Source organism: Artemia franciscana, chromosome 3, assembly GCF_032884065.1.
Source record: "Artemia franciscana chromosome 3, ASM3288406v1, whole genome shotgun sequence".
Taxonomy (NCBI): Eukaryota; Metazoa; Arthropoda; class Branchiopoda; order Anostraca; family Artemiidae; genus Artemia; species Artemia franciscana.
Window position 1 is genome coordinate 19,178,579 of NC_088865.1, and position 24,438 is coordinate 19,203,016.

The 24,438-nt window shown below is 34.0% G+C and overlaps 1 protein-coding gene across 1 annotated transcript in view; it reads left to right on the forward strand.

Moving 5' to 3' along the window:
- LOC136024979 (nucleolysin TIAR-like) overlaps positions 1-24,438 on the forward strand; it is a gene marked incomplete in the record, with an annotated part of 241,291 nt that overhangs the window by 206,601 nt on the left and 10,252 nt on the right. Inside the window, 3 exon segments of the mRNA XM_065700589.1 lie at positions 1,115-1,217; positions 10,069-10,249; positions 20,655-20,784. Of these exon segments, the coding sequence (XP_065556661.1) occupies positions 1,115-1,217; positions 10,069-10,249; positions 20,655-20,784 (414 nt within the window).

The following is a 24,438-nucleotide window of genomic DNA, read 5'->3' on the forward strand; positions in this document are numbered from 1 at the left end:
ACGCGTAAACTTTTAATGGCTCAACTCGGGAGTCTCCCTTATTAAGGCGGGATTCGTAATTATTTTTGTTCTCTCGTCCCTTTTAGTATCAATCAGATTGTATTTTCTTTTGCTAGTTTCTACACTTTTTTCCTCTGAGGGAGTGGGAGACAAGGATGTTGCCGGGAAACATATGGATTCAAATGGACAATTATTCATTTTCATTTTTGATGATTTTTTAAGAAGGGGACCTTATTGGGTTGGTTTATCAATACGGTTTATGCTGATTTTAATAAAACAAGGCTATATAACTCTCTCCAATGGTGCTTAGAATAATACTTTCTAGTGAAATGGAATATTAATAAAATTTAAAGCTAATCAACTATTGGCCTTTGGCATTGAGAACCAGACATGGTCTGCCTGGTTTTAGCATTGCTGTAAAAGAAAACACACATCTGTAAGAGAGAAATATAGTTATTAAATACGACAAATACAAATGGAGGGGGGCAACTGGTTTGCGACTTGATTTGGCCAAATTTACTTATTAATAAATTTATTGAGTAGCAGTCTCTCTCTCTCTCTCTCTCTCTCTCTCTCTCTCTCTCTCTCTCTCTCTTCTCTTTCTCTTTCTCTCTTTCTTTCTTTCTCTTTCTTTCTCTTCTCTCTTCTTTCTTTCTCTCTCTTTCTTTCTCTCTTTCTCTCTCTCTCTCTCTCTCTCTCTCTCTCTCTCTCTCTCTCTCTCTCTCTCTCTCTCTCTCTCTCTCTCTCTCTCTCTCTCCTCTCTCTCTCTCTCTCTCTCTCTCTCTCTCTCTCTCTCTCTCTCTCTCTCTCTCTCTCTCTCTCTCTCTCTCTCTCTCTCTCTCTCTCTCTCTCTCTCTCTCTCTCTCTCTCTCTCTCTCTCTCTTTCTGGTTCTTATTCCCATAATGGTCCCACCATGGTCTGGTGCTCTCGGTTCTTATTCCCATTCTAAATTATCGTATTTTAAACCTGGAACGCTATTTGATGGGTCCTATGGTCAAAGGTCTTTCGTTTCTTTCAAAAAAACCTATAGAGCCGTTTTCCTGAAAGGGTTCCTTTATAATTTATTTTTCTAATCCATTTTGTAATGGTAATCAATGTGTTTCGTCTTTTCAGGATGCCGAAAATGCGATTGCTAGCATGAATGGTCAGTGGCTTGGTAGCAGAGCAATTCGAACTAATTGGGCCACAAGGAAACCTCCCGCTCCAAAAGCTGAAGGTACTTTCTCAACATATAAATAAAACAGTGACTTAATAAAGCAGATTGTATCTAAAGTATTTTTCCACACAACTCCCGCCTTAAAACTCTCCATCCCACGTGTTTTCTTATTATAAATAACAATTTAATATAAGCTAATTTTATATAAATTATATATTCTGAATTATAAACAATCCTATGAAACTCAAGATTTTCGGGTTTGCAGGCATATGGTGCAAAACTTGGAAAATGGGCGTACTTGAACAAAACATAGTATATATTCTTAATTATTCAGGAATTGTTCCAATCTCCATCACAATTTGAATTCAAGGACTTTTGAGCTTGTTGATTACAAATATGTTATTCCAATATAGAATTCCAGGCCAAAGCAGTGTAAACACACATTTTATAATTGATTTTTGACAACCTCTAGAGTTGCTATATAGGTTTTGTAGTCGCTAATGACAAATATGAGACTAAATATATTTCAAAAATTAAATTGTAAGATGTCCTTTTTTCGATTTATTGTTCTCTATATATCAGAAGTTAAATTTAAGCATAAAATTCAGGGTGTTTAAGGTGAAGATTCTTCAAATTCTGGGTAATTTCTGAGCGTTTTGACTTTTAACGTCGTTCTATAATTTCATGAGAAAGAAATATAGAGCATTGTTGCAGTCAATAATTTAGCTGTAGTGGGGGTTGTCACATGTGCAGTGTCCTCGTTACTTAGGAAAAATTAATCTATTGGTTAATCTTGTTGAAATAACTGATTTGCCTGGAAAGATATTATATTAGTATTAGAAAATTCATTATGCTAAATAGGAAACTTCGAAGATTTGACTTCCCCCCACATGGTCATTGCAGAGTAAGTTCTGTGGATGAGAGATTGAATGGAATTTGGGAAATTTTATGTAACTCCTCTAATTCCAAAGAGCTAGTCAATCAACATTTTCCAGAGAGTGGTCGGATTAACGAGCAATTCAGGTCAATTGAACTTTGGTTTTGGCCTCAGACAAAAAAAAAAGTAGATGTTCACCTGACCTATGCTGCAATGTAAAAAAGGGGTTGGGCTTATGCTTATTCATTTTTGCGACCAATTCATGTTTGTTCAGCATTGTTTGTCGACTGTCATAGGATTAAAACTGATGAGTAATTACAAAAATAATTATGATGATTTCTCTTGATTCTAATCTTGCTTCTTAAAAATAACCGTTATTTTTAATTCTGTTGAATTTCTTTTGTAAAGATCGAATCTTTTGAATGTGCTTGTTTTTAACAGGCAACATTCGTGAAAACATTTTTGGAAGAAAATGAAGACAGACGAGCACAAGCACTAAATTTATTGGTTACCAAAAAATTTCTCTGTTGGGCACCTTTATCATATAACTTTTGTCTGTAGTACTGGCTAAATCTATGTCCACGGAAGTGAAACATCATTATTAGTAAATCGTCGCTATGAATGAGCCTTAAGAAGGATTCCCTCGTTATTGTTTCATACATAGGTTCATATTGTTGCCATTAATTTAGCCCATTTCGTGCACGCAGATTAAACAGAGCTACGAAACCGAATATACCCATGGTCGGAATAAGATTTCGCAATAAGATTTCACTAATACCAAGGTTTAATTAGCGCTAGTTTGAGCCAATCAGACTTTATAGAACTCTCTGAAAATTCTACAAGTATTTCTGATGGGCTTAAACTAGTGCTAGTTAATTCTCAATTTTAGCAAAAATCACATTATGAATGAGCCTTTAACTATATATAACTTGGGTGCAAAAAAAAAAAAAAAAAAAAAAAATCTTCGACTTCAATGTGGCAAGTGTGTAGACTTCTAGAAGCAAATTAATTTTATTTCTAACATTCGGTAAGACCTTATTGCGATTTATTTTAATGTAAAAGGCAAATCTAAATTGCACTTATTAATTTACAATGTTTTTCTTTAGGCCGAATTAAAAAGAATTCTGTGGCGTATATGATACATTTCTAAGTTATTTGACTAATATCTAGATTTTATGTGCATGATTCAATATATTGAAATTATGTCTGTGGGAGAACAAAAAGTATATGTAAAGAAGAAAAAACAAAATTTCTATGTAAAACCTTTAGGCCTATCCTTTTTTCTTCTACTTTTTTATGCTTTATTTATTTATTCTTTTTTTACTATTATTTAACTATGTAACATTAGTTTTTCTTGTTCATATTTTTATTCAATTTTTGCATGTTTTTCAAAGGACTCTTGCTTTATTTATTACTTTTCAAAGATAAAAAAAAATCCCTTTTTTCAGATGACCAGTCACTGTAAAAGTTTCGTTTGTAAGTTTTTCTATTTTATTTTTTAATTTTTCAATTTTTAACTTTTTTCACTTTCATTTTATTTTTTATCTGAGCAAGCTGAAGCAAGCTAATTATCTAAATATTGCTAGCATTAGTCACTTTGATTCGGAAACTAATTACTAATAGGTTCTGTAATATATTTTTCTAATTAATGTTATTTTTCTGCAAGAGCTTATGTTTTCAACTTGCTCTTTGCTTGATTTTTTTTTCTTTTAGCCATTCCATTATTTTTTTACAATTCATTTTCTGTTTTGTTGTTTATCTCTTTCATTTTTGTCGTTTTTATCTTACAGTTATCGAAATATCTAAATTTCAAAATAGCCATAATTATGTTAAAACTTTTCTGTGCTACAGCCATGTTGGTTTTCAATGCGTTTGATAGACTGCGATATGAGCTTATGGCTGCGTTTGATAGTTGTTTTTTAGTTATTCTCAGTAACTCCGACCGATCGAGAAGTCTAAAATTAAACTCTGGAGCTAATAGTATAAAACCCTAGTAAAGAGAACAGGCATGCAATCAAGTTAAGGCTGAAAAAATCCTATCCTGGAAAGTCGGTCAGAGTGAGAGGATGAATGACCTGAAAGTACCCAACACCAATATCAGGTTTCTCTAAGCAACCTCAAATAACCGACATAGTTTGACATAGAAGGTGACGATACTGGGGGCACATGTTTCGAATGAGGCAGAACTTCCCTACGACGTTTGATGATGGACTCTTTCGGACCTCTGGAAGAGTGATGTACAACAAATTGCCATTGGTCGTTCCGTTGAAGTTGAGACAAGAGTAATACGATCATCCCTCAATGAGCTGTGGTCTCTGGCTCAGGATCATCCAACGTGGAGGTCAACCACTGCTGCTTTATAGGCCAGTAGGTGCCAGAGGATCTAAGTCTAAGTATCCTATGCAAGCCGCTGGTGTTGAATGGCGTAATCTAACTACGGTGAAAAGAAAAGCAAAAAAAAAAAACAGAATACTTGAATATAATTCTTAGAAGAAAATTGGACCTACAAATAATTGATTCGTAATATTTATTTCAGTATAGATAATCTATTTTCAACCTCGCTATGGTATATGTTTCTCTGTTTTCAGTATTGTAACTTATTCTTTGCAACCGCAACTGCTTTTAACTTCCCGACGTTCCAGTTAACACACTCCAGTATACCAGATATATGTTACAGATAATATCATGAGAGTTACTCTAAAGTAGCTAAGCCTTTGGAACAATAAGGGTCTGAGATTATATAAATACTAACATGGCTAAAAAGCACAAGCTTTCCGAAGTAGTATTCCAAGGAAAATAACCTTCACATGTGGTATGCATGGGCTGTTCTAGACATAATACTTTTGAAAAATTTTGATTTTTATTGATCTAGATAATGATTAGAGATGCATCGGAGGGTAGCAGCATTTACTGCTTAATACTTGGAGAGACATCGTCCTTTTTTTACCATCGTTTTCAATGAACGCGGCCGTATTTTAAGGTACTTTAGCTGCTTTTTAGCCATTTCCTAAAACTTATTACTATATAAATTTTCAATTTATGGTTCAAAGGAGTTGAGCTGTACTCTGAACTTTATATTGAATTTTCTCTATTGATTGATTGGTTATTGGAGTCGCGGTTGTTGTAAATTCCAATGAACTTATCTCCGGGATCAAAGTTTGTAGCTAAGTACGTCAAGTTTCTACAGAGGGATCGTCTGTTTAATCTTTGTCTCTGAGGGTCTTTGTCTCTTAGAAAATCCAGTTAATAGATAGGTTCCTTTTTTAGTTGGAATATTAAGAAAGAATTTATTTTACAGTATCATATAGAAATATTTTCTCAAAATATACATATGACATGTTTAATTGACAAACTGACTGCTAAAGCAAAAGTTGAGATTCTAGGTCATGAACCCCCTGCACTTTTATCTTCGTTTCTTTTCGTTTTATTTAGGTATATATCGGGGACGTGAATTGTGGGAAAACTCTCTGAGAATTTGGATCCTCTAATTTAGCTAATGGAGGGCTTACCGCTTCGGAAAAAGGCAAATGTGCTGTGCTTTAGTTTGACTCATTTTTGTGTTTGTTAGAGCAATATACTTTTCTCGTCATCTGAAGAGTAGCTTTCGGCTTTCGTACTGGGTAAAAAAAAAATGTTTGATTGTTTGATAACCTCTCCCCCCTTTCCTTGGGGGACGAGCTCGATCTCTCTAGTGAATTTTGAGTCATAGGAAATCCCATTTTCCAGAGTTTGCCTGACAGCTTGGGAAATTTCTCTCATAAATAGTTTCGAATGGTTGAATTCCTAATCCATAAATGCATACTTTTGATCTGAAGATTCGAGTTTATCAGGGGTTCGAAAATTCCCTTTGATTATTCAGAAATATAGATGCTATGTAGATTTTCCCAGGTGAAAACAAATAGTATTTTGATCAAGAGAATTGAAAAGATAATGCTACTGATACTCTTAATATTCAAGGTTGAAAGCCTTTCAATTGTCTCAGTTTGCGGAAAGTGCTTTGAACTACTAATTTTCAAAAGAAATGAATGACAAATCGACTTTTTGATCTTCGTGATTCCCGAGGGGTCTCCAACTTCCAGAAATTATGTACATAAGAAGGCAAGTGCTAAGCGTGGCGGAACTTTGCCAAGCAATGTGGAGACTGCGCGGACCTCGGCAAAACTGCGCGGAGTTCAGTGGAACTGTGCGGCACACGTGGCACTCGGGGATTTACACTAGGGGGTGAAAAGTGGGTGACATCTTGGAAGTTGGGAAGTCGTTTTAGTAGTTTTATCATTAGCTGTTCCTCGCTATCACAAATGTTAATTTCCCTTAGTCTAACATCTTTGTTCTAAGAACAATTAAAAACTACCGTTAAAGTAACTTTAACTGCCAAAATGACGATTTAAAACCTTTATAAGCAACAAAAACAGTTTATTTTAGTTTCAAATTAATTTCGAACAGTGCGTAGTACTGTAGTTAGGAGCGACCCGGCTCAATAGTAAACAAAACTTTAAAAAAAGGAATAGTGATACTAAAAGATACATCAAAAGAATTGGATTTTCATGCTGATTTTAAATATATAAGTTTCATTAAATTTAGTCTTTGTTATCAAAAGTTAAAAGCCTGAGAAAATTTGCCTTATTTTGGAAAATAGGGGAAAACACCCCCTAAAAGTCATTGAATCCTAACGAAAATCACACCATCAAATTCAGCGTGTCAAAGAACCCTACAGTAGAAGTTTCAAGCTCCTATCTACAAAAATATGGAATTTGTATTTTTTGCCAAAGACAAATCACAAATTAAATATAAAAAAACAAGTTTTTTTTAACTGCAAGTAAGGAGCGACATTAAAAATTAAAACGAACAGAAATTATTCTGTATATGAAAGGGGTTGTCCCCTCCTCAATGCCTCGCTCTTTACGCTAAAGTATTTTACTGTTTTAAAAGGTAGAGATGTGAGTAAGAGTCAAACTTTAGCGTAAATAGCCAGATATTGAGGAGGGGACAACCCCTTTAATATACAGAATAATTTCTGTTCGTTTTAAGTTTTAATGTCCCTCCTTACTTGCAGTTAAAACAACATTTTTTTATTTATTTATTTTTTTTTATTCGAACAGAGGGCCAACTTAAGACAGAATCTATGCCATATTCTCTCTTCAAAATACAGTTGCCTTTGGGTCTCTGGTCCCCGCTTCATGTCCAAACAAACTGACTCGGTGTAAGGTGTAAAACAACTGACTTAGTGCGTAAGCCTTCAAATTGAACAGAGGGCCAATTTAAGACGGAATCTATGGCATATTCTCTCTTCAGAATGCAGTGACCTTTGAGTCTCTAGTCCCTGCTTCATGTCCAAACAAGCTGACTCGGTGCGTAAGCCTTCGAATTGAACAGAGGGCCAACTTACGACAGAATCTATGGCATATTCTCTCTTCAAAATGTAGTTGCCTTTGATTCTCTGGTCTCTACTTCATGTCCAAACAAACTGACTCGGTGTAAGGTGTAAACAAACTGACTCGGTGCTTAAGCCTTCAAATTGAATAGAGGGCCAACTTAAGACAGAATTTATGGCATATTCTCTCTTCAAAATACAGTTGCCTTTGGGTTTCTGGTCCCTACTTCATGTCCAAACAAACTGACTCGGTGTAAGGTGTAAACCAACTGACTTAGTGCGTAAGCCTTCAAATTGAATAGAGGGCCAACTTAAGACAGAATTTATGGCATATTCTCTCTTCAAAATGCAGTTGCCTTTGAGTCTGGTCCCTACTTTATGTCCAAACAAACTGACTCGTTGTAAGGTGTAAACAAACTGACTTAGTGCGTAAGCCTTCAAATTGAATAGAGGGCCAACTTAAGACAGAATTTATGGCATATTAACTCTTCAAAATGCAGTTGCCTTTGGGTCTCTGGTCCCTTCTTCATGTCCTTGTTGTAAACAAACTGACGCAGTGCGTAAGCCTTCAAATTGAGATGGTGCATAACTTGAAAATAACTCTTGGGATCAAACGCAATTTGTGCTTTTCTTTTTGAGAAGGGATGATATGCTGCAGCTTTCCTAGAGATGGAGATGTTTAAAAAATTACCATTTTGTTTTACCACTAAATAAGGCTCTTACTAATTATATGAATTCCTGAGCCTAATAGGTGACATAACGATGTTCATCCCCCCTATGGCGTCACTGCTTAGAAGATATGCCCCTCCCCTCTTGTACATACAAGCTTCGTCTATTTCTTTTTTGTATTAACTTTTCCTTTTATCTATGGTAAATACATATGTCCCAAAATAAGCTCAAGTTTAAATCTTCGTATCCTTTCGGGAGGTGAAAATGTGGCTTTGGATTTTGATTAAACTAAGGTTCGGATATCAATAAACAGTCTTACATATCTAGTTATTGGATTTTGAAGTTCGGAAACAGACTCGGGATATTATTTGGAAAGAGAGGGGGGATCAAATTCAGTTTTCCCTAAATTTCAATAATCGGAAACATCCATGGCTTTGACGCTTTTTATACAGTAAATGATCTTAAATTTGACACTTTTCTTGAAATAAGATCTAGTTGGTTTGGAGCATGTCAATATAACTGTCTTCTAAAATAGCTGCCTTGTCTGGCTGATGGTTCTGACTTGATGTTTATTAAAATGTAAAGAGATCCTTTTCTCTCAATTTTTTCTCTGTAGATACCAAATAAAATTCAATCTTGCTTAGTATTTTTTTAATTAAAATAAAGATAATCTGATGCATAAAAAAAATCTTGTGCTCAGAACTACAACCATCGATTTCTTACTAATTTGTCTCATACACATACGGAATAAAAACTAAAATTTCGGAATTTATATTTTTCACTTTTTGACAACTCAAAAAAATGTTTCAACTGTGCCAGCTCTTTAAAAAAAATTTGTTTCCAGTTTTTCTTTATTCGATGTTGAAATTCACATGGAATGAAAAAAAGTTGGCAAATTTGCGCTAGCAAACACTTAATTCGAATGTCCTATATAAACTTTCTGTTGTAAATCAATCTTTCCGACCTTTAGTTGAGTTTGATAAGACTTCGAGCCAAAAGTTTTATGGACTGAATGTAACTTGGCGAATCGTCTCGCACCTGGGGAAATTTTCCTTTCTTTTCTTATAGTTGTTCCACTTCAATCTATTGGGCTTTTCTCGGGCAATAAAAGTCGGTTCCTTTTTGAGTTTCTTCAATTTTCAAAGTTTTTGATGACCATATGACCTCTAAATGTAAAGATTTATTAAATTAGTTTGCTATTGTAAAAAGAACTTCTGTTTTCCATCGAATGAAGGATGAAGTTTTGTTAGGATATCGTGTAGCGTAGAATAATCATGCTTTTGTTTCATGTTGTTAAATATTTAAGTGCATGTTGACGCATCTAAAATGGAAGGACACATCGTACATTTTCATAATTTTATAAGTGATTGACATTACGGTTTTGGAAATGAGCGTGGGAGGGGGCCTAGTTGCCCTCCAACTTTTTGGGTCACTTAAAAAGAGCACTAGAACTTTAAGTTTCCGTTTGAATGAGCCCTCTCGCAATATTCTAGGACCCCTGGGCCGTTACAATCACTTCTGAGAAAACAAAACAACAAATTAACACGCATCCGTGATCTTTCTTCTAGCAAAAAAAATACAGAATTCCATATTTTTGCAGATAAGATCTTGAAACCTCTACAATAGGGTTCTCTGATATGCTGAATCTATTTGTGTGATTTTCATTTAAGATTCTACGGTTTTTAGGCGATGTCTCCCTCTTTTTATTTAAAATAAGGCAAATTTTGTTAGGCTCTTAGGTTTTGATGGATAAGACTTAACTTGCTGACACTTATATATTAGAAATTAGCATAAAAGTCCGATTCTTTTGATGTATCTATTGGTATCAAAATCGTTGTTTAGAATTGCGTTTACTATTGAGCCGGATCGCTCCTTACTTACAGTTCGTTATCACGAACTGCTTAATAGTTCCTGAAAAAAAATGGTGATTAATTGTATAATTTTTTTAATTTTCTTTGATTTTATCTGCATGTACTTATATATATTTCTTCTAGGAAATTCTAAGCCTTTGTCTTTTGATGAGGTATATAACCAATCCTCACCAACAAATTGCACGGTTTACTGTGGTGGTTTTGGACCTTCTGTGGGTGAAGAAACTATTCAGAAGACTTTTACCCCTTATGGCCAGATTCAAGAAATTAGGGTATTTAAGGACAAAGGCTATGCTTTTATCAGGTTTGTAATTTTTTTTTATTATTTTTTTTGTCTTTTATAATAGGTCTTTTTTTAGAATTTTAACTGACTAGCGTGACATTTTATGTAGTCTCTTACATCAAGACGTGTAAATGAAAAGAAGAGTACTTACCTAATTTGTATGGTAGTTTTTTTTTGTTTTTTGTTTTTTTAGCGTTATTTTCTTGAATTTTAGGCTATCATTAGCTGTCAAAAATTAAAATATTGGAAATTCATTTATAATAATGTTAAGTATAAGATGTTGAGACTTCTATCAGCGTTTCTACCTTCCTTAATTTGTAACTCTAACTGTATTCTTGATAATGCTTAAATACATCTCTTTTTATCCCTAGAAAATCCCTAAAAAATGTATTTGTTTCACATTCGAGGTAGGATAGCAACTGTTATTGCCATTAGAAGTATATTTCTTACGCTAACAATTCACTGCAGCACCAAGCCAACCGAGGCCAGCATAGCCACACATGCTCTTCCTCCGCCCCGACCTATTCAAAGCCTCCCTCTTTACACTTTCCAGAGAAGCTCCTGTTTTCAATACGATCATAATACGATTGGCAAAAATCTAAATTATGCTGATTAATTTTCAGCTGCACCTTCTCCATAACTTAATTTTCTGTTACTTTTTTACGCTAGTAGCAAAACCTGTCGGACGGGAGAAATGCAAAAAATTGGGTATAAAAAGGGTTCCTCCAATTGAAAGCCTTAGTTGTACGGACCAGTAATTTTTTATATCGGATTGGAATGGCCAAGTATTTCATTAGCATCAGAAAAATTAAAGCTTAAATGGATTCTTTGTAAAACTTCGTATAGTTAAGAACCAAATTCTAGACCCGTGAGGAACTAGGACATTTGGTGTGGACTTCCCACCGAAGACTACATTTTACATGGTTTACCTCATCTAGAATTAAAGTGAGGGTGCCCGAAGTCGCCAAAAACGATCAAAGTCACTGTCTGGGCTTTATTTAAACACAGACAGAACGTAATAGCAGTAGCTTGGGAGAAAGTGAGTTCTTTGAACAAGCTTGTCAATTTTTTAATTTACACCAGATCCCAGTTGGCAAACAATCGTAATAATTTTCCAATTATGAACCGTAGGCCAAGTTTGATATCTTGTATCAGTACTCCAAGATTCAAGGAAAATCCACTACAGCTGTTTATGAAAAAAATATGAACCCTAACTGAAACAAAATCCTTATAAAACAAGTATATCTCCAAACTGAATAGCATCGGTTGTATAGAGCAACTCTCATCTTTGTAAGATGGCTGAATTATTTATGTACGACAGAAAAGAGAACGGATTTTATCAAATCAAAATTCCGTTTACTTAAAAAACAAAAGATTCAACTCATAAGGAACTAAGGCACTTACAAACTTTTCCGAAAGCGGCAACTTTTAACAAGTTTGTCAATATTTTTCAAAGTTTTGCACCAAATCCTGGGTCACGTTAACAGAAAAAAATCAATATATGTATGTAATTTTTTTTCGTCTTTCAATCACGAAGGATAACCTAACTGAAACAAATAGTGCAATAAAAGGCAGTGACAGCAATTTAGAAAAATGAAAGTTGTATTTTTCCAAGAAAAATTGGTTAATATCCTCAGTTCAAAAAGGTCAGTGGCATGCGAGCCACGAATAAATGATAAATGTATTTTGTTGAAATTGCTATCCTTTATTGAACAAACAAGAATGAGGAAAATGGGGGATTAATTACCTAAAATTTGGATGGACAAATTAAATTTAACTATTACTTGTTTTAAATTTGTATTATGCTATCGTAGCTTTTTTTTTCATGGGATAATAGCTCTCTAATTAAATTTTATTGTTGTTGTTGACTTGACGTATCAATACGTATTTGTAGTGAGTCGAATATTCTGTTCATAAAATGATATCCGACGTATGAAAAAGGTTTTGTCTCAACATATTGTTGTGTACATGGGTTCCTGTAGGTCTAAGCTTAAAAGTAGGATGAGGTGGAGATTTGTGGATCACGAAAAGGGTAAATTTTTGTGCAATTTTTTCATATTTTCACCCCCCTCCCCCCTCTTTATCTACCCTCGCTCTTATCCATTGATGATGCGTGAGAAATAAAATGATATTGCCGTTGGACAGTGAAAACTCTGTTTCAGCTCTTTCTTGTCTGTTTTATTGAAAATTATCAATGCAACTCTGCACAACCGACTTCAAGAGACATCTGTTGGTCGAAGTTATTGGCTCAAGAAAGTATTGTGTCTTGAATTTGTATCCAATTTCGTAAATTGGTTCCTTTCCTTGAACAGTTTGAAAACCGTGGATTTGAGGTTTTCATTTCATTGGCAATATACTCTTTTCTAGTTGTTTTAATTTAAAACACGTTTAGTTCGATATTTGGCGTTATACGTGACACATCAGAATTTTCGAAGTTTGAATTTTCCACTTTATACATTTTAACTTTTAGATTAAGGATACTAATTGTCATATCTTTTAACCGAAACAACTTATTATTTTTAATCTTAAGTTAGCCTTTCATAGACTTTTTTTGCTTTGTTTCTTTTTTCATTTCGTAATTAAATGTCAATTTTAGGTAAATTGCAAAGATGGAGATTGAGATTTAGAATATAAGAAATAAACATTGGCAAAAAAGTGAATATGGCCTGACGTTAATATATTAATGTGATCGTGGTGGAAGTGGGAGCGTGGAGATCTCAGGTCTTAATAAGTACTTGTAATCTGGGGTTAAGATACTCCTTACTAATCTTACTCATATTGCTCGTTTGATCCTCTTTGTGAAATCTGTTGTCATTGCCACGTGATTATTCGGGTAATTATGGTAATTTTTTTGTAATTATAATTAAATAAGGATGCCATCAAATAATCAGACTTAAAATAGCTTCAGTCTTTTAAGCTCGTGGTAATAAACTGTTAGTAAGAAGCGACCTGGCTCAATAGTAACCGAAACACTTAAAAAACGGAATTTTGGTACCAATAGATACATCAAAAGAATCGAATTTTTATACTGACTTCAAATATTTCATCAAGTTTAGTCTTACCCATTAAAAGTTACGAACATGAGAATATTTGCCCTTTTTTTGAAAAAAAGGAGATACACCCCCGAAAAGCCATAGAATTTCAATGAAAAGCGCACCATCAGATTCAGAGTATCAGAGAACCCTACTGTAGAGGTTTCAACTCCTATTTGTAAAAATGTGGAATTTCGTATTTTTTGCCAGAAGAAAGATCAAGGATGCGTCTTTCTGTTATTATTATTATTATTATTCCCAGGCGTGATCATATCGACCCCCTACAAGCTCATTTTTTCCCAAAGTCACCCGATAAAAATTTTGAGATAGCCATTTTCTTCAGCATAGTCGAAAAATCTGATAAATATGTCTATTAAGATGACTTAATCCCCCAGAGCCCCCCAGAGGAAGGGCTTCAAGTTGTGAACTTTGCCCATTGTTTACATAGTATTGGTTATTGGGGAGTATATACACGTTTTTAGGGGGTCGGGGGGTTTCTGGTGGGGGTAAGGAGGAGACGTTTACGTGAGAGGATATTTCCATGGAGGAATTTTTCATTGGGGGAAGGGAATCTTCCACGAAGGGGGCGTCGGATATTCCAGCATTATTTAAAAAACTTCAGAAATCAAATAAAAAAAGTTTTTTTTTAAAAAAGCATTAAAGCTTAAAACGAAACGAAATTATTACGCATATGAGGGGGGTCAATGCCCCCTCGTCAATGCCTCGCTCTTTACGCTATTTTTTTTTAGTACTTTCAAAAGAGCTATTTATTCTAATTATACCCTTTGTGATTGATTGGTCATTCTTAAAGAATTGGAACAAAATTTGAACTTAGGTGTAAAGAACGAGGTATTGACGAGGGGGCGAACCCCCTCATATACGTAATAATTTCTGTTCGTTTTAAGTTTTAATGTTGCTCCTTACATTCAGTTCAAAAAAATTGTTGTTTTTTTATTTAATTTCTTAAAACGCAAGTTTGACGGGAAGAATAAGACATGTGTATGGAATACATTCTATATTTTATCATATGTAACGAAAAGAATAGGGACTATAGAATATACAGTATTATCGTTTAATGCTCCTCACACTCTCCGGCCCTGAATCTGTATTGTTCCCGATGGGCGTTAATTATTCTATGATTTTTTTTTATTGTTTTTATGTGCGGTTAGCAACAATTATAAATACACTGGAAAAAATGTGTTTTTCAAGCTTCATGTTGTCCCCCCCCCCCCCCACCCCTGACTCATCATAATTGTATTTTGCATAAAAAATTACGTTTCTAGCTTTAAAAGTTTAGTTTTTCTCGGAATTAGGATATTAGGAATTACCATCTCGTAGCCAGATATGGGTCCCGTTCGGATGGTGCCGTCTCATGGTGGTTACTGCCTTGATCGTACGCACATAAATATATAGATTATGGAACAATTGAACTGACAAAAAGCATTAAAGTTGCCCTAGAAGAGGAAAATGTTTATTATACAGCGATGTTATACAATTTTATTTTCTCAAGTTGAGAAAGATACATCCCTTCCGTGAGAATAATTCCAGCGGGGAAATGCATTGCAATATATAAACTCAAGGCAGAGTCTCCAGTTACCCATTTCCCACTTTTTTTATTCTGTATTTCCATCGATATTTCCAATAATCGAATATTTTGGACAAATCATGTGTCAAATATCCGATTCCATTGGAAATAATCGGTCGCCATATTGGGCCCAGTTTTCAACTCCTTGGGGAAGATGGCCCTACAATGCGAGTTTTCGATTCGTCTTTCGCTATCAATATTGAAATCTTGCCACGGGCATTAGCTGATATAGTCTGAATTTAATAAATAGAACACTTTGCTTTAGTTGTATCCTTGGAAACGGGATTTGGTTCTATTACACAATGAGAGTGGCTTTAAAAGAATTTAAATCCAAAATAGATGGGACTTAATTAATTTTTGAGAGCTCCGTTACGGAGTTAATAACTAAAAAATAGGAATATTTTCTATAAAAAAATAGTTATCATTTCTGTTTTTATTTTTGTATTTTTCTACATTTTTACTCGTTTTTTTTATGCTGGCAATCTATCTATATCTAAACTAATATGGCGCGTAACGACTTACGCGCGCGGGGGGGCTTGGGGGGGCGCGAAGCGCCCCACCAACTAGGTGTTGGGGTGGCGCGAAGCGCCACCCCAACAGCTAGTATATATATATAAAAATAAGTTGTCTGTGTGTGTGTGTGTGTGTCGAGTGACGTCATGTTTGTGTGTCGACTGACGTCATGTTTGTCGACTGACGTCATTTTAAGGATTGAGCTGTATGCGTCATGAAGTTGTTTGTCGACTGACGTCATGTTTGTCAACTGATGAAATTACATACCGGGACACCGGGACACAAATGACGACCGGGACACAGGGAATATAAATGACGACCGGGAACCTCAAAGAGAAATTACAGACTGGGACACCCGGACACAAATCACGACCGGGACACAGGGAATATAAATGACGACCGGGACACAGGGACACATCATTAGAATAATGAGGTATAGATCTGAATACGGATTGTTTTTCCCATGGACAATTATATGTTGCATGTTCAAGAGTCAGTAAACCTGACAATCTATTTATATGCATATACAATGGGACAGCGAAGAATGTTGTATATTCGCATGTTTTACGTAGTTAAAAACAAATATATATATATATATATATATATATATATATATATATATATATATATATATATATATATATATATATATATATATATATATATATTCACAGGTGGGACACAGGGACACAACTACAAGGGCACGTAACTAATATGGCGCGTAACGACTTACGCGCGCGGGGGGGCGCGTAGTAAAAACGACACATTTTGACACATCGAAATGCTACGGAATCAGTGAACTATACAAAAGAAGGAGAGGGTAACAATTTTGAAAACAATTGAAAAGTTTACTTCAAAAAATGAGTTCGTGCATTTATTTCATATCGCAAAAACTCAATTGACTATAATGCAGATGTGTTGTCGGGGTTGCTTAGAAACGAAAGCCAAACCCAGAGTTTGGATTTAGGGGCTCAGTTTTACCATTATACAGCCGGAATATTTGTATATATGTGTGATCATATATGTGTGATGAGGTAGCTTAAGCCTAGAAAGTCCTTAAATGCGACGTTAGTCTGGTGCAAAATTATTTCCAAGTAAAAATATCACTTATTATATTACCCTATCCTTTTTTTTGGATATTTGCCAAGAAGGAATATTGGGTGAGGGTACTGAAAACCTATTCATCTAAACTGTCACCTGAACTGACTGTATGCTTACTTCATTATTTTGTGCTCATATTCGGATGCTCATATTCCCATTCAATTCTATATGTCACACTTTACTTATATTTGATGTGGTAATTAGTTTAATTGTCCGAATAATTGTGCTACTTAAAAGCAAGGCATTTGGATCCCTTATTTTACTGTCAGATAGGTGGAAATGGTCTGAACTATTTATCACGTAAACTATATTGTTGTTCGTTTAACATCGTCATAATGACAATTAAAAAGATATTAATATGCACTGATGCTAAATATTTCCCAGGAATAATCTCGGAATCTGAACAATGCGTTGCTACACAAACAGTGACAAGCCAAACGGCTAAATTATTAAAGGACACCTTGCGTACTGGCGAAGAAAAAAAAAATCTGGTGGATCAATTATCAAGGGCCGTAATTCTGATAATAGCAGTCCAAAATTAGATGAAGGTTAAATTCAATATCAAAATGCATTTTAAAAGCAGCCTTTCTAGCTGGGGTTTAATCTACTAAGCTACTCATTACGTTCATTTATTATTGCAGACAAAGTTTAAATGCCAGGAATTAAACACAAGACTAAGGTAATAGTTTAAAGTTCAATCAAGCTTCTATTTAACATAAAAATGTTTTTAAAAAGCAGTATTTCTCATTCTTGACTATATCTATCAAGCTACCTGTAACATATTGCTACTGAGATATTATCTACTTTGCTGCTGGTCGTAGCGTCTAAATGACGGCAATTAGACTTAAAACTAAGGTAACAGTCCAAAAACTAAATCAACCTTAAATTAATATCAAAATTTATGATAAAAAAAAGTAATCGCTATTGTCCATATGTACAGAGGTATACATAACAGCGATTTATTATTGCTACTATGTAATCTTCTTTTATCCTGATAGAGTCTAAATACAATGAATTAGACGCAAAACTAAGGTAATTTATATACTAGAAAAAAGACAGTTAAGTTTTTCTCCACTCTACAAGTAAAGCAATTAGAAGTATAAGCGTGTGAGAAACGATCGAGCGCTCACTCACGAAGTTGTATTTTGCTTTATAGTGAAAAAAAGTAAGTTTACGGTCGCCTAGGAACGCTATTGAAAGTTTTCTGATCATGATAATTGATCTTTCACTTTTTTGTCCATCTGTTGAATAAGCAGTTCATATATATATATATATATATATATATATATATATATATATATATATATATATATATATATATATATATATATATATATATATTATGAAAAGAGAAATCACCAATGCAACAGCACAAACACATAAAAAAAAAGAGACAGAAGGAGAAAAGGAAGACTGTTTTCCTAAATTAGTGATTAATATAGACCAGCACTTGAATGAAGCCTTAACCCTACTCATCCATACAATCACATAGGTCAAACAGCATAGCCATACACAATCAACCATAAAGAATAATCCATGGACAGGCAGTCATGTCGTCAATAAGTATAAGTCGTCATTAACCAAACAATAGAAACAATAAAGACAAATAATTCAGAGGCAACAACCCAACACAAGGGCTCATTATTCAGTGTCCCCAGGATCAAAGCCGCACAGCGGTTTGAGTCTCGGGGAGGGTGGAATGAGATTATTTTTCAAGGTAATAGAGTCGAAAATGCTAAAAAGATTTTCAGGTCAAAATTTACTAAATTTCCCTGGAGTCCTTCAGACTAATCTGAAGGTAGGAAAAAAACTCTCAAGAATCTTACCCCCCCCCCCTGTATACAATTATGCATATTTTAGCGTATTATTTGTAAATAGATTTTACCTAGTTTTCTTATTTTATTTGCCATTTTCGTCGTTTTTTTTTTCAGTTCTTATTTTGACGATGGTAAGGGTATGACATTTAACTTCTGAACTTGAAGGAGAGGCTTCTAATCAACCCCCCTGTTTCTGCATATATTCCTCTGGTAATGGGAGATATGGAACTCTTAGGAAATCATCCTGGAAATAATATCAACACACTTGATCACGTTCGCTTGTTAATAGAAATTTCTAAAATTAACAAGACTAGGATTTTTCAGGAATTTCATCACACTTGAGTTTTTCTAAAATATTACTTTGAGAAGTATTGTGTGGTGCATACCTAGGCTTATTGTATCTTGAAGGAATTTTCGATTTGATTGGTAAAGGTTGTCGTTGATTTTGAATTAAAATCAAGTTGGTAGACTTTGATGAAAAAGTTAAGAGCCATTGCTAATTGGAGAAAAAGCCAAGACAGATAGTCTGAGTGAGAAGCAAAGCTTCTCACTCAGAGTGAGGCATAAAGTCTTTTTTTGAACTCCTGAGGAAGCTATCTCCACATTTTCTTATTTTTTATTTATTTTTCATACACTTTGTTTGTCTTCTTAAAGGATTAATGGTTGAAAATTCATCGAATGTAATTATCAATAAAATAATTCAAGAAAAATTAAAATTTATTGATGTTTTAATGAAATCTCATCTGTAATATGATCGATGGACGGTGGAAAGGTTTTAATAAATACTTTTTTAGTGTATTAGGCGTCTCTAGCTTCATTATATTTTGAAGGAATTTTCCAATTTGATGGATAATCGTTGCACTAGAAATTAGCCATCTTCTCATTTTTTTTTACACTTTGAAGGATTTTTTTTTTACAAAGTGGAGAAAGAAAGTAAAAAAAATTCATCGCGTGTAATTACGATCAAATATTTCAACAAACATGAAGAACATATCATTATTTAGTTACAACTCATTTGTAACGTGTTGGATGTATAACAAAAAATTAGTGAAAAATGTTAAACTAAAAAAAAGTTAATTGGCCCTTATTTCTTGGACTGATATGGTTTGGTTCATCAGTATTTATCGAAATTACAATTTACATTCTAAGTTGTTTAATTTGGACTGAAACTAAGGTTTTCAAAAAAAAGGTGAATGATATGTAACATAAGAAAAATCGTAAAAGAATTAGGATTTTCGGAGGGAGTCTGACTCAAATCCTCGGCTTTTTTTACGTCCCCAAGGAGTATGCATAAGTTATTTTTTGGGAGATGAAAGAATGTGTTCGTCAGAACAAAATATAGCGTTCTTTTATAACTAAGGATCACCGCGAAGGCCAGAAATGCCACTACTCCTTTGCTTAGTTGAGTCAATCGGTTTTAAACATCTGCTGAGAAATTAATTTTACAAAGTTTTAATCCTCATTTAGAAATATTATGTCCTCCTGGTAGGGTTTTGAATGCACTTTAGGGGGCCAGTAACGTCCACTTTCAAAACTTGTCTATTAGATTTAGCAAGGATTGTTTCTCAATTAAATTCTTGTGTTCACATGTGACCAATCTAATAAGATAGCGTATCCATTTCTACTGTAGTATATGGGACATTTTTATATCTGTACTAAAAGAGATAAGAGCATTTATCCCTTGATTGTTTTACAAGCTAGTTATTCCATCCTTTTCCTAGGTCATTCAAAAGAGGAAATGGTGTCTTGAGTAGTTATTGTGAACGGAACATGATTATAAAACAACTCTGTTTACGAGTTGGGTAAATAGACGAGTATTAAATTCTCCCTTTTGACATATGTATTCTCTCTCGGAAGTTTTGGCTATAAAAACGTTATAAAGATGTCGCAAAAGTGGCGTCAAGTAGTTATCGAAAGTAGCAATTGTAGTTCTTTTTATTGTTTATAATCTCTTAGTCTAACTTCTGGTTTGATATTTGATTTGCTTTTACTGACTATGCACGGAACATGTGGTAGTAAGGAAGATGGTAATACAATTTAAGAACCCGTATCCCTATCTGTCTTTCTCGTTCTGTTATCGTCATTCTCCTCAATTTCATTCCCCTTTATTTTGGTTCCTGTACTTTTTCTTTTAACGAAGTAAAATAATTTATTCATGGTTTAATTACTGTTTGCAGTATTCCTCCCTGCAGTAATGTACCTCCTTTTCTTACGTTCTCTATACTATTTCCTTTATCTTTTGTGTGATCTATTTAACTCCGTATTCATATGTGTCTTTTTTAACTTTTTAAGTGATCTATTCAACTGTAAAATAAATTTAAGATAGAATTTCCTGAATTGATGTGAAGAAATTGTATTTATTGTCTTTTTGTTTATAGGTTCGCAACCAAAGAATCAGCGACGCATGCAATTGTGGCCGTGCATAATACAGAAATGGGAGGCAGTGTTGTCAAATGCTCGTGGGGAAAAGAAACGAGTGAACCTTCTGCAACAACTACGGGACAGCCGGTAACTATCACTATTCTCTGTTTTTTAAACTGTAAAAGATTTTAGTTCAGGTGTTACACTAGATCTGCCCTTGTTTCAATTCTACCTTAATGAAGGAAAGTTGATTTAGATAATTTGTTTCAGGTTGCCATTTTCCCATATTGTATGTTGTACTGACCTGTACGAAAATGGTGGTAGAAAAGCGAGTTTTAAATCAAAGAATTTTTCTCAAAAACGCTGTATTATTTTAGCGGTACAGTTGTAAGCTTTTGAGTTTATTGCCTTTTTTAAGTAGCTAGGAAAAGAAACGTATTCTAGAAAATCAGGGAATTTATGTGTTTGGTTAATGGGATTTCTAAACAGGGTAGTTTTCCCAGAGGAGTTTTTGTTGCTGTCGTGAACAGGGAATTCGTTTGATTGGTTTGTAGGGTTTTTAAACAGGGTGGTTTTACTGTAGAACATGGGGAGGGATTTTCTATGCGAGTTTTAATGTTTCTCTTCATTTCTTCTCTTTCCGTGTATTAGTCAAGTCCGTGTGTTGTACACTTTTACCTGCATTTATTTTTAAGAGTTGTACATAAACTTAGTACAATAAAGCACATAGTTTTTAGTCAAAGAGACTCTTCTGTCACCTATATAAGAACCCATAACTCACAGTGGTTCGGCTACCCTTAACAAAGTAAACCCTATTTGGTAAAATTGGTGCAAACAGTATTTTTGCTTTCATATAATGTAAATATACCTCTCGATGCCTTTTTTAATGCTGTTTACAAATATAATAATCGCTTTTACCGCAAATTCAGATTTAAGCACTTTTTGACCTCTTAAAAATTACCTAAATATGGGGTATAAAAAATCTGTAATTGCTTAAAAACAAATTTAGGCTATATATTTGCACATCAGGGGGTGGGGGTAAAGCATAGCATATATTAAATACGTAAACTAACCATTGCTGTTTTTTTGTTGTTTTTTTCTATGTGTTTGTGCACATCGAATTTTAATGAGAAGAGAAATCGCCAGTGTAACAGCACAAACACATAAAAAAAATACAGCAATGGTTAGTTTACGTATTTAATATATGCTATGCTTCACCCCACCCCCCTGATGTGCAAATATATAGCCCAAATGTGTTTCTAAACTATTACAGATTTGTAATGACCCAATATATGGGTCATTTTTAAGAGGTCAAAAAGTGCTTAAATCTGAATTTGCGGTAGAAGCGATTATTATATTTGTAAAGAGCATTAAAAAAGGCATCGAGTGGTATATTCACTTTATATGAAAGCCAGTAATACTGTTTGCACCAATTTTACCCACTATTTCAGCAGAAAACAAGGGTTTGCGTAGTTGTCGAACTGACTAATTCCATTGAATTAATAGAGGCGGTATTCGGTATATAACAGATGATTGCTAGTTTCAGATATACTCTACTTGTGATAGAATAGAATCGAATTACTTGTGATAGAATAGAATTGAATATACTTTATTCACTGGAATAGCTGGAGCTAACATGAGCATGTCATGACACAAAAAAGAGACCTAAAACAAATAAACAGCAACACTCAAAAAAAAAATTAAGGCAGCAAGTGCTGCTTCAAGGTCAATAAATTAAAATGAGTCATAACAAATTTAATATAAATCAAGAATCTATTTTCACCTGCATTTTCTGGTAAGAACCAGACGGTAAGAATTGTTTTGTATATACCAATGTGCCTTATATGAAAAGTTAATTTGTATGGGCCAAGTCACAAACTTTTTCATTTCTGGACGTTTATTTGATTAGAATCTATATGTCGCGGGATGACCTCGCTACTGTTTATTGAACTCGTATTATTCAAGTATTTTGCAAAATAGCCCAATTTCGACGAAACGTGTAACTTGTGAGAAACAAAAACTTACCCTGTTACTTCATGTCTGACACCGTCAAAATGCAATAAATGAAAAATTGAGAACATATATAAAAACAAAGGTAAAAAACGGGATAAATGTTTACAGTAACATCAAATTTAATTAAAGTTACTTCAGTACTCTTGGGCTCATTTTCCGTGGACAGCAAAACAAACCATAAGTCTATAGCTACGAATAATTACCAGAAAAAAAACACCTGAAATTTACACTCACAGAAATGTTAGAATTCAAGAAGAAGCTTGATATTTCATTGTGTGCAGAAATCATCAAACAGTGGAAGATACTAACTAAAGCAATATGAACTGAACAGTCTTGGCAAGTTGCCAGTGTGCTAAACAGAGGACTTTTCTTATGGTGAGAAACCGGGCCTTGTGAAGAGAGACCAGGGAATTAGTGACTAATATCGAATGACCAAAAAACTGTATATTTTCAAATTTTAGAAGCCTTATCGAGAGAGTTCACTCTTTACTTAGTTTAATAGTTCATCGTCAAAGTATCTGATTTGACTCAAAGCTGTTTTCTTGCTTAAGGATATTCCTTATAAATAAGTATTGAAACCAAAAGACAGCATGTAATATTTTCGCTAATGAATGCTATTTTTTTATATATATGCCAAAAAAGAAGCGGAACTAAAAAAAATATTGTTTTTTTTTTCCATTTGCTTTTTGACCGTTTGGGGGGTAATCAATTTGGCTTCTGAATTGTTGATCTGTTACATTAGCTCAGATACTTTATAAACATACTAATAACATACTAAACATACTAAAGGGTTTTTTGTTATTTGATTCCGTTTAATTTTTCCTCGATTTGCTCCAAAAATCTGTTTTATCTCGAGGAAAGAATTAATTAAAACAGCAAGACCTTGGAAAGAAAGAGTCGGGAAATTAAGTACAATTTCGATGATCTTAGTCCATGGGATATATAAAAAAAAGTTTATGAGTGGATTTGTCCGACGGCTGTACACAAAAGGAGTTATTTACATTGTCTGTCACTACTTTTAATTATATCCTGAAAAAAAGCTTTTATATCAGATGAAATATTTTAGTGGGGTTTACGAAGAGATTTTTTTTATACTCGCTTTGAAATAAACTTCATTAATGTAGAATAGCCTAGCTGGTGGCTCCTAAAGAGTGATGGTTTAAGTTATTCTATTCCGTCCTATTTTCTCTCTAATCGTGTTTCTGACGGCTTAGAACAAAAGGGGTAATTTGCAGCGGCTATTGCAATTTTTATTGTCTTCTAAATACAAGGTTTTTATATCTGATTAAATGTTTGAGTGTTGTGTCTACTTATTTTTCTAAGTAACTTCGTTTATGTTAAGTAGCTGTGTTGGCTGCAAAATATGACGGTTAAAATCGTTGATTCCGTTTTCTATTTCGTTTCTATGTGTACATAATACTTATTCTTCCAATTTTCGAATTTTCTCTCAAAAATATGTCTGGTGTGATTGTGTTTTTACTATTATGGTTCTGGTTTCTTTATAATAATTCTACAAAGGAAGTAATATAGTCGACCAAAATTCCCCATCAAGCTTTTCCTTTTTAAAGGATTTTTTCCGTTAGCGGCATAAAAAACTAATTCTGTGTTAATTTGTCAAAAGAATATAGTACAGGATATGGAAAGTATCCTTAAGAAATATCGCCAAATACCTGGTCATTTGACGTTGAAGAATTTGTGATAAGTCGTCAATGTTGTCAAGTTGTTGTCACCAAGAAAATACTTGGCAATTTAGCCCTATTTAAAGCTAATTAATAGATCTCTCTCTCT